We start from the raw sequence: 9,330 nt of genomic DNA on the forward strand, positions 1-9,330 counted from the left end.
AATATATTCAGGAAAAGCACTGGGTCTATGATTACCTTGTATTTCTGACATCTTCCAAACACTGAGATCAGATATGAGCACTCAATTGATTCTGTGCTCTATGCTGCCACTGTAATTAAGACTAAATGAAGTGAAAAGGCGTCTAACAAGTGTGTCATGGAAAATGCTATGATTCATCTTCCGACGATGGAATTAGAATTCTGGAAATATGTTGACAATTTCTTCGCCATTAGAAAGGACTGAGCTGTATAAAATAAATGTATTATCTGTTATTTATGACTCAGGTCTAAAATTTCTCTTGGTAGATGAAGAAAATCTGTGTACAGCTGTTAGTCTAGTGTCTGGTGTTTTACACTAGTAAAAAAAAGAAAAATGAGTGTTGATATTTTAGAATTTCTTGCTGAAAGAAGCCCATAAAATATGTCATCATTTCATTGTTTCTTGGCATGGACCCATCCCAATGCCTATACTTTTACGTGTGTGAAGTTGAATTCTAAAGCACTGTAATGTAATTGAATTTATTTACATATTTTCAGACCATATTGGAACCTAGAACATTCTGTGAATAGCAGGAATTACTATTTTATATGAAGATTATCTCTACTGAAGGGAAGTTGATAGTGCATCAGCGCTGGGTCAGAATTCCACACTCTGTCACTTACTAACTGAATGACCTTAGGCAGGTTACTTAACCTTTCCAAGCCTCAGTTTCCTCATGTATAAGATAGGAGTAATAACAGTCTTAGCCTCAAAGACTTTTAACTTTTTAATTGAAATAATTGTATATTCACAAGAAGTTATACAAATAGTACTGTGAGGTCCTTTATATCCATCACCTAGCTTTACCCTAGTGGTGGCATCTTAGATAAATAGTGCATTATCAAAACCAGGAAACTGATTGCCATAATACAATTAACTAGACATTCTTATTCAAATTTCACTAACTTTTGCATGCATGATTATTATTTGGTTAGGACTTTGTGTATAATTCTATGGTATTTTATCACATGTACAGATCTGTGTATAATCACCACTGTAATCAAGATACAAATATGTGAATTAGATAGAATTACACTTTTAAAATACTTAGCTCAAGGGGTAGCATATAGAAGAAACTAATTAAATATTATCTTATGGTAATTATTAGTTAATGGAAATTAGATAATCTTGTTAATTCAGGGCTTTCTCATTTGATGAGGTGATTGGTTGGTTGACATAAATGGTATTTAAAAGCTAGAAGCAAAGCACTTTGTATTAATCATACTTTTAAATTTTTTTCCATTTTTTATAATGCCTTAACAACTTAGGGCCTCATAGACCTAGGAATGGGCTGGTTTTCCCAGGGTAAGGAAATTCCTAAAGATAACAAACAACTTGCCTGTGAGGTTGTTTTTGGTATGCAAGCCATGCACCCATCTGCCTCTTTTCATCAGACTCCTCAAATAATTTTCCATCCAGCCCCTCTCCCCCAGCCTCACCCCGACGCCTATTCCTTGTTTTTGTATCTGGAGTTGAGTCCAATCTCTCTCCTCTATTGCAGTAGTCTTGGCAGCTATACCTGCGGCAGGAGTCCTGCATAAAGTCTTCCTTACAAGTGACAGAATGATTAGAAAACAAATCCCAGGCTCTCTAGACTATTCTAGGCAATGCTAATGTGCACTTCCCACAATAAAGGGAGCCTTGTCAGTGTCTTCATGATTGTTTGGGGTGAACAATGAGGGGACCAAATTCAAGGGTGTCCAATGTCTCCCAGTATATCATTGCCATTGCTTAGATGAAGAGAAGAAAGTACATTCTTAGATGCAGTAAAATTGATACATGGAAAACTTCATCAAAGAGTAAAAAAAGAATGACCCTAATACCCCAATAATCATTTCACTCATATAATAAAGTTAAATGAGAATTCTAAGATGGGTCATACTTTTCAGACCAGTGACCTTGCCCCTGGAGCCCTGTGCTTTTCCAATGGCAACACTTGGGGCACGGTGCTCCCACCACGTCTGGTCTGAGCCTGGGGGTCCTCCAGGGCAGGCTGAGGGTGAGGAGTAGCCCACAGAATCTGGATGATCAGAAGCTGTTCACAATATTCTGGCTCCTTGGATGTACAAGGATATACAAAACCTACTAGTCCTCACGCCAGGAACCTTTTGAAAGGATTGATTCTTTATTGCCACCTTCTGGTCAAAATGTGCTCTATGTTATTTCTGCAAGTCGTTAGGTTTCAGCAGAAGAGATTTGACAGAAGTTAAGTCCTGATCAGCTCACTTTTCCAGTGGCACCAACATGGACAGAATATGTAACCCTTGAGAAACTTTTCAAGAATGTCCATATATGTTCCATGTTTATTTATATCACACACACAAATGAATACTCTTCTGTATATGTACAAATATAAAGGCAGATATTTATAGTGTTTTTTTTTTTTTTTTAAGTTTACCAGGTGCTTTCACATTTGGTCATTCTATTAACTTAAGAAGCAAGTAGGAATGGAATTATTTTTATACCATAAGAAGATAGGAAATTATTGATAAGTCCTTAAATTTCCTTACAAATGTTTGTCTTATAAATCTTTTTAACCTTTCTAGAATGATTCCATGTATATTTTTTCATTACCAAGCCTCCTTTGGTACTTAAAATATAATTCTGTTTATTAAAGTGACATATAAATTTTATGAAAACATAAAATCTATGAAAATTTTATGAAAACATAAAAACACAAAACAGAAAAAACTTTAATAATCAGCCACTAAACACGGGCTGCAGTCCATGGGGTCGCACAGAGTCGGACACGAATGAAGCGACTTAGCAGCAGCAGCAGCAAACGCATATACATTAATATCTCATGTATCACCCTCTATTGATAATGATGCTAACACGTGGAGAACAGTTGGCACATGGCTAAGAGCACTGCCTCTGGAAGCAGATGGTCTGAATTTGAATCCCGGCGCTGACTCTTACTGGCTGTTACCTTTAAGCAAGTTGTTTAATGTCTGGCCTTCAGTGTCCTTATCCATCAAATATAGGTAATATACCTATCCCACAGGATTGCGATGAGAACTGAACTGCTTAATATCTGTACAGTGCTTAAAACAGTGCTTAGCACATAGATGAATTATTATTTTGCAAAGTAATTAGAACAGTGTCTGGTACACTGTGTAAGTATTCATTAAATAAAATAATTATAGAACATGATCATTATTCACTCCAGACTTATCGTATGCTAGGTTCTAAATTCGTCACTTTCCACCCCTGGTTGCTGTTCACCTTCCACCATCCTGTGTGAATGATTCTATTATTTAGCCTCCATTTTAGAGAAGAGGAAACTGAAAAAACACAAAGTGCTTAAGCAACTTGCTCCAAGTCACATGGCTAACATGTGGCAGAGCTGAGATTCAGCTAACCTACCTCCATCTAAACATTGTTATTTAGCTGTGCCACGTATGTCCCCATTGCATTTAAACCATTTCACTGATTTATCAAATTAATTCTATACTATCTGTCTTCTGGAACCCTAATAAGCTACATAAACAACCAATTTTGTCTTTCTCTTCGAAGTTTTTGGCATATATTCAGATGAGCCTTAATTTGATTATAACTGTTTCATATCTAGATACATTTACTGTCAAACAGAATACCCTGGCTATGCTTAATAAACATTTGATGATAATAACAAGATCTTTAGGCTCACAAACATTCTGTCTTTTGTATTCAGGAGACTGTTTCAACAAATTAAAACCATTACTTTGATGATTAAATATTCATTGTGGTCTCACATTAAGTCCTCATTAACAAAGCAAGGTGAGAAGTAGATATATTTCAATTAATGATAGGATCATGGCTGAGCAAGAAGGCAAATATGTATTTCCGGCATTCTAATGTTTCCTTTGGTTAACTTTAATTTCCTTCCCTTACTCATATATTTTAAATTATTGCAAGAGAATTGTCAATAACTATTACTCTGTCTCAGAGGAAAAAAGGCAGGGAGGGAAGGGGAAGTCTCCTCCAGCACCAAGATGGATTCATTCAGAGCCCCCACCCAAGCATAAGATGTTTCTCATATCTACTCTACAGGTTGGGTCCAGTCTAGACCCCAGCAGTCCTCTTCTCTTTCTATGGGTTCATGAGTTCAAGGGTGTCTTGGGACTGTTGTATGCATTGGCAGCAAATAGGGGAGAAGGGATTGTCAGCCAGTCTTCCTAGACAATCGGAGGGGAGGATGCTAGAGAAATGAAGTCCTCATGGACCCCAAGGGAGGACAGTTATCAGAGTCTCCCCTAGTATAGGTGGTGGAGACATTCCCTTCAATGAAAACAGGACAAACCAGAAATGATGGCTCAGTTTCTAACCAGGTCCTGGGCCCTGAATCAACATCACATGGAAGAACTATCTCAGATGCATCTGCCCAGCTCTTCCAGGGCAATGCCCTTTCTCTACTTAAGCTATGTTTCCTGGCTCCCCTCCCAGCCCCTGCCCCTTGCTTCCCCTTTCCTCCACCCTCTTGTTTCCTTCTGGTTAGGAAAAACCTGTCCTTCCATTAGCTTCTTGCCTTCTCTAAGTATACTCCTTTCTTTCTTTCTCCCAGTTCTAATCTTGTGTTCCTTTATGATAGATTGATGTTCACTGATCTTCAGGCTTTTCTAAGAACCTTGGGGGAAATCATACTATATTATTATATCATTTATAATTATTCCAACATGTTAACAAATATTAAAATATAAATTAATAAGATAAGCAATATTAGTATAAAATATTAACTTTATATATTGTTAGATAAGGATAATGATATTAAAATGGTCTAAACATTCCTATCTTGTTACACTATCTTTCTTTAATTTAGTTTTTTTTAAACTGAAGTACAGTTGATATACAATGTTGCACCGATCTTGAGTGAAATTAACAGCTCTAGGGAGAATGCCAGAGTGTAGAAGAATTGGGAGAAAAGTTCTAACTATGTTTTGGTTCCCTAACAAGGAAAAAATGTTTATTCTGTCCCAGTGGTCTGGTTTGATTCTCTAGAAGACAATTTGCTTTGCTTATTTTTAAAAATCTAATTAGAGGAACTAAAGACCTTGCTGCAAGACTTTCCTTACTCTATTTTCTTTGACAGTCTTTATTATTTTTTTTAAAAGATAACTTCCATTACATATTAAGACTTGTGGGAAAAAAAAAAGTGAAGTCTCTCAGTCGTGTCCAACTCTTTGCGACCCCATGGATACCAGGCTCCTCCGTCCATGGGATTTTCCAGGCAAGAGTACTGGAGTGGGTTGCCGTTTCCTTCTCCAGGGAACTTCCCAACCCAGGGATCGAACCCAGTTCTCCCACACTGTAGACAGACGCTTTCCATCTGAGCCACCACTTGATCTTAGCCAAAAGGCCAAGACGCCATAGTTCTACAAAAGCATTTGCATTCAGTGGATGTTATGGTTCTGTGCAGCCAGTCTCATTCCATAAGAAACATGTTAAACTGTGTCTTCTCAACGCTGTCAAGTCCTTTTGTCTTAAGCACACTTCAGTTCAGTTCAGCTCAGTCGCTCAGTCGTGTCCGACTCTTTGTGACGCCATGAATCGCAGCACACCAGGCCTCCCTGTCCATCACCATCTTCCAGACTTCACTCAGACTCACGTCCATCAGGTCAGTGATGCCACCCAGCCATCTCATCCTCTGTCGTCCCCTTCTCTTCCTGCCCCCAATCCCTCCCAGCATCAGAGTCTTTTCCAATGAGTCAACTCTTTGCATGAGGTGGCCAAAGTACTGGAGCTTCAGCTTCAGCATCATTCCCTCCAAAGAAATCCCAGGGTTGATCTCCTTCAGAATGGACTGGTTGGATCTCTTGCAGTCCAAGGGACTCTCAAGAGTCTTCTCCAACACCACAGTTCAAAAGCATCAATTCTTCGGCACTCAGCCTTCTTCACAGTCCAACTCTCACATCCATATATGACCACAGGAAAAACCATAGCCTTGACTAGACGGACCTTAGTTGGCAAAGTAATGTCCCTGCTTTTGAATATGCTATCTAGGTTGGTCATAACTTTTCTCCCAAGGAGTAAGCGTCTTTTAATTTCATGGCTGCAGTCACCATCTGTGGTGATTTTGGAGCCCAAAAAATAAAGTCTGACACTGTTTCCATTGTTTCCCCATCTATTTCCCATGAAGTGATGGGACCAGATGCCATGATCTTCATTTTCTGAATGTAGAGCTTTAAGCCAACTTTTTCACTCTCCTCTTTTACTTTCATCAAGAGGCTTTTTAGCTCCTCTTCACTTTCTGCCATAAGGGTGGTGTCATCTGCATATCTGAGGTTATTGATATTTCTCCCAGCAATCTTGATTCCAGCTTGTGTTTCTTCCAGTCCAGCATTTCTCATGATGTACTCTGCATATAAGTTAAATAAGCAGGGTGACAATATACAGCCTTGACGTACTCCTTTTCCTATTTGGAACCAGTCTGTTGTTCCATGTCCAGTTCTAACTGTTGCTTCCTGACCTGCATACAGATTTCTCAAGAGGCAGCTTAGGTGGTCTGGTATTCCCATCTCTTTCAGAATTTTCAGAGTTTATTGTGATCCACACAGTCAAAGGCTTTGGCATAGTCAATAAAGCAGAAAGAGATGTTTTTCTGGAACTCTCTTGCTTTTTCCATGATCCAGCGGATATTGGCAATTTGATCTCTGGTTCCTCTGCCTTTTCTAAAACCAGCTTGAACATCTGGAAGTTCACGGTTCACATATAGCTGAAGCCTGGCCTGGAGAATTTTGAGCATTACTTTACTAGCATGTGAGATGAGTGCAATTGTGCGGTAGTTTGAGCATTCTTTGGCGTTGCCTTTTTTTGGGATTGGAATGAAAACTGACCTTTTCCAGTCCTATGGCCACTGCTGTTTTCCAAATTTGTTGGCATATTGAGTGCAGCACTTTCACAGCATCATCTTTCAGGATTTGAAATAGCTCAACTGGAATTCCATCACCTCCACTAGCTTTGTTCATAGTGATGCTTTCTAAGGCCCACTTGACTTCACATTCCAGGATGTCTGGCTCTAGATTAGTGATCACATCATCATGATTATCTGGGTGGTGAAGATCTTTTTTGTACAGTTCTTCCGTGTATTCTTGCCACCTCTTCTTAATATCTTCTGCTTCTGTTAGATCCATACCATTTCTGTCCTTTATCAAGCCCATCTTTGCATGAAATGTTCCCTTGGTATCTCTAATTTTCTTGAAGAGATTCCCATTCTGTTGTTTTCCTCGATTTCTTTGCATTGATCACTGAAGAAGGCTTTCTTATCTCTTCTTGCTATTCTCTGGAACTCTGCATTCAGATGCCTATATCTTTCCTTTTCTCCTTTGCTTTTTGCCTCTCTCCTTTTCACAGCTATTTGTAAGGCCTCCCCAGACAGCCATTTTGCTTTTTTGCATTTCTTTTCCATGGGGATGGTCTTGATCCCTGTCTCCTGTACAATGTCACAAACCTCATTCCGTAGTTCATTAGGTACTCTATCTATCAAATCTAGGCCCTTAAATCTATTTCTCACTTCCACAGTATAATCATAAGGGATTTGATTTAGGTCATACCTGAATGATCTAGCAGTTTTCCCTACTTTCTTCAATTTAAGTCTGAATTTGGTAATAAGGAGTTCACGATCTGAGCCACAGTCAGCTCCTGGTCTTATTTTTGTTGACTGTATAGAGCTTCTCCATCTTTGGCTGCAGAGAATATAATCAATCTGATTTCCGTGTTGACCATCTGGTGATGTCCATGTGTAGAGTCTTCTCTTGTGTTGTTGGAAGAGGGTGTTTGCTATGACCTGTGCGTTTTCTTGGCAAAACTCTATTAGCCTTTGTCCTGCTTCATTCCGCATTCCAAGGCCAAATTTGCCTGTTACTCCAGGTGTTTCTTGACTTCCTACTTTTGCATTCCAGTCCCCTATAATGAGAAGGACATCTTTTTTGGGTGTTAGTTCTAAAAGGTCTTGTAGGTCTTCATAAAACCGTTCAACTTCAGCTTCTTCAGCATTACTGGTTGGGGCATAGACTTGGATAACTGTGATATTGAATGGTTTGCCTTGGAGACGAACAGAGATCATTCTGTCGTTTTTGAGATTGTATCCGAGTACTGCATTTTGGACTCTCTTGTTGACCATGATGGCTACTCCATTTTTTCTTTTTTTTTTTTTTTGTTTCAATTGTTTATTAACCAGAACACAAAAATAATCCTGGTAGATACCTTAGTTCATCCTTCTAATAAGCCTGTTGATCTGGTCTTCCCTGTTGCCAGCATCTCCACCTTCTACAAAATGGGTGGTCTTTTTCTTCATTCCACCTCGTGGAGAAGACAATTTAAAGGGCCACAGGAAGTTGTTTGCTTCTTTGAAACGTTTTCCAACGGTATAGATCTCATGAATCAGATCCTCCATGCAGATGATTCCATATTTCCCAAGAGATCGAGCAATCAATGCATTGTCTGTCAGGGCAATTCGCTTTTTGTTGATTTTGCCATAACCACGCTTGTAGATCAATTCATTTACAGACTTCAGATTTGGGTACCCCCATGCAATGTATGGCTCCACAATTCTCAGCATATTAATTGATGCCTTGTTGAGCTTCACAAAGGTGCCGTTGAAGATCTGCCGGAGGCGAAGGAGCTGCAGCACCTTTCGAACCTTTGGGCTCACACCGTTGATACCTCTGATCCTGATGACAAACGCCAATTTGGGTTCCGCAGGTACATAGAAGTTGCCGGCTTTTCGTGCCATCCTAGCCATTCGAATTTCAGTTCTGTACATCTGCCTGTATTCCTTGTGGTAATGCTTAGCTTTTTCATAGATAAGCTTCCTCCTTGCCTTTCGAAGCATCTTTTGGGCAAACTTCTTTCTCAGTCGCTTGATCTTAAGCTCTGCGAAATTCTTCCGCTTTTTCTTAAGGGTTTCTGGCACAGCAGGAACCTTCTTTTTCTTCTCTTCTGCAACCTCCATGGTTCCAGCCGGGAAAGAGATACTCCATTTTTTCTGAGAGATTCCTGCCCGCAGTAGTAGATATAATAGTCATCTGAGTTAAATCCACCCATTCCAGTCCATTTTAGTTCGCTGATTCCTAGAATGTCGGCGTTCACTCTTGCCATCTCTTGTTTGACCACTTCCAGTTTGCCTTGATTCATGGACCTGACATTCCAGGTTCCTATGCAAGTTAACCTAAATATCCCATGAAAGAAAAAGTGAAAGTCGCTCAGTCTGACTCTCTGCAACCCCGTGGACTATAGAGTCCATGGAATTCTCCAGGCCAGAATACTGGAGTGGGTAGCCTTTTCCTTCTCCAGGGAGTCTTCCCAACCCAGGGA

General features: G+C 39.6%; 1 protein-coding gene across 1 annotated transcript; it reads right to left on the minus strand.

The window, feature by feature from the left end:
- Positions 1–8,169: 8,169 nt before the first annotated feature.
- Positions 8,170–8,981, minus strand: LOC128054030 (60S ribosomal protein L7). The gene has a single exon (XM_052646572.1). The coding sequence runs from the start codon at positions 8,966–8,968 to the stop codon at positions 8,222–8,224; it is 747 nt and encodes a 248-aa protein (XP_052502532.1). The 5' UTR covers positions 8,969–8,981; the 3' UTR covers positions 8,170–8,221.
- Between the last annotated feature and the right edge of the window lie 349 nt (positions 8,982–9,330).

Source organism: Budorcas taxicolor, chromosome 10 (genome assembly GCF_023091745.1).
Source record: "Budorcas taxicolor isolate Tak-1 chromosome 10, Takin1.1, whole genome shotgun sequence".
Lineage (NCBI taxonomy): Eukaryota > Metazoa > Chordata > Mammalia > Artiodactyla > Bovidae > Budorcas > Budorcas taxicolor.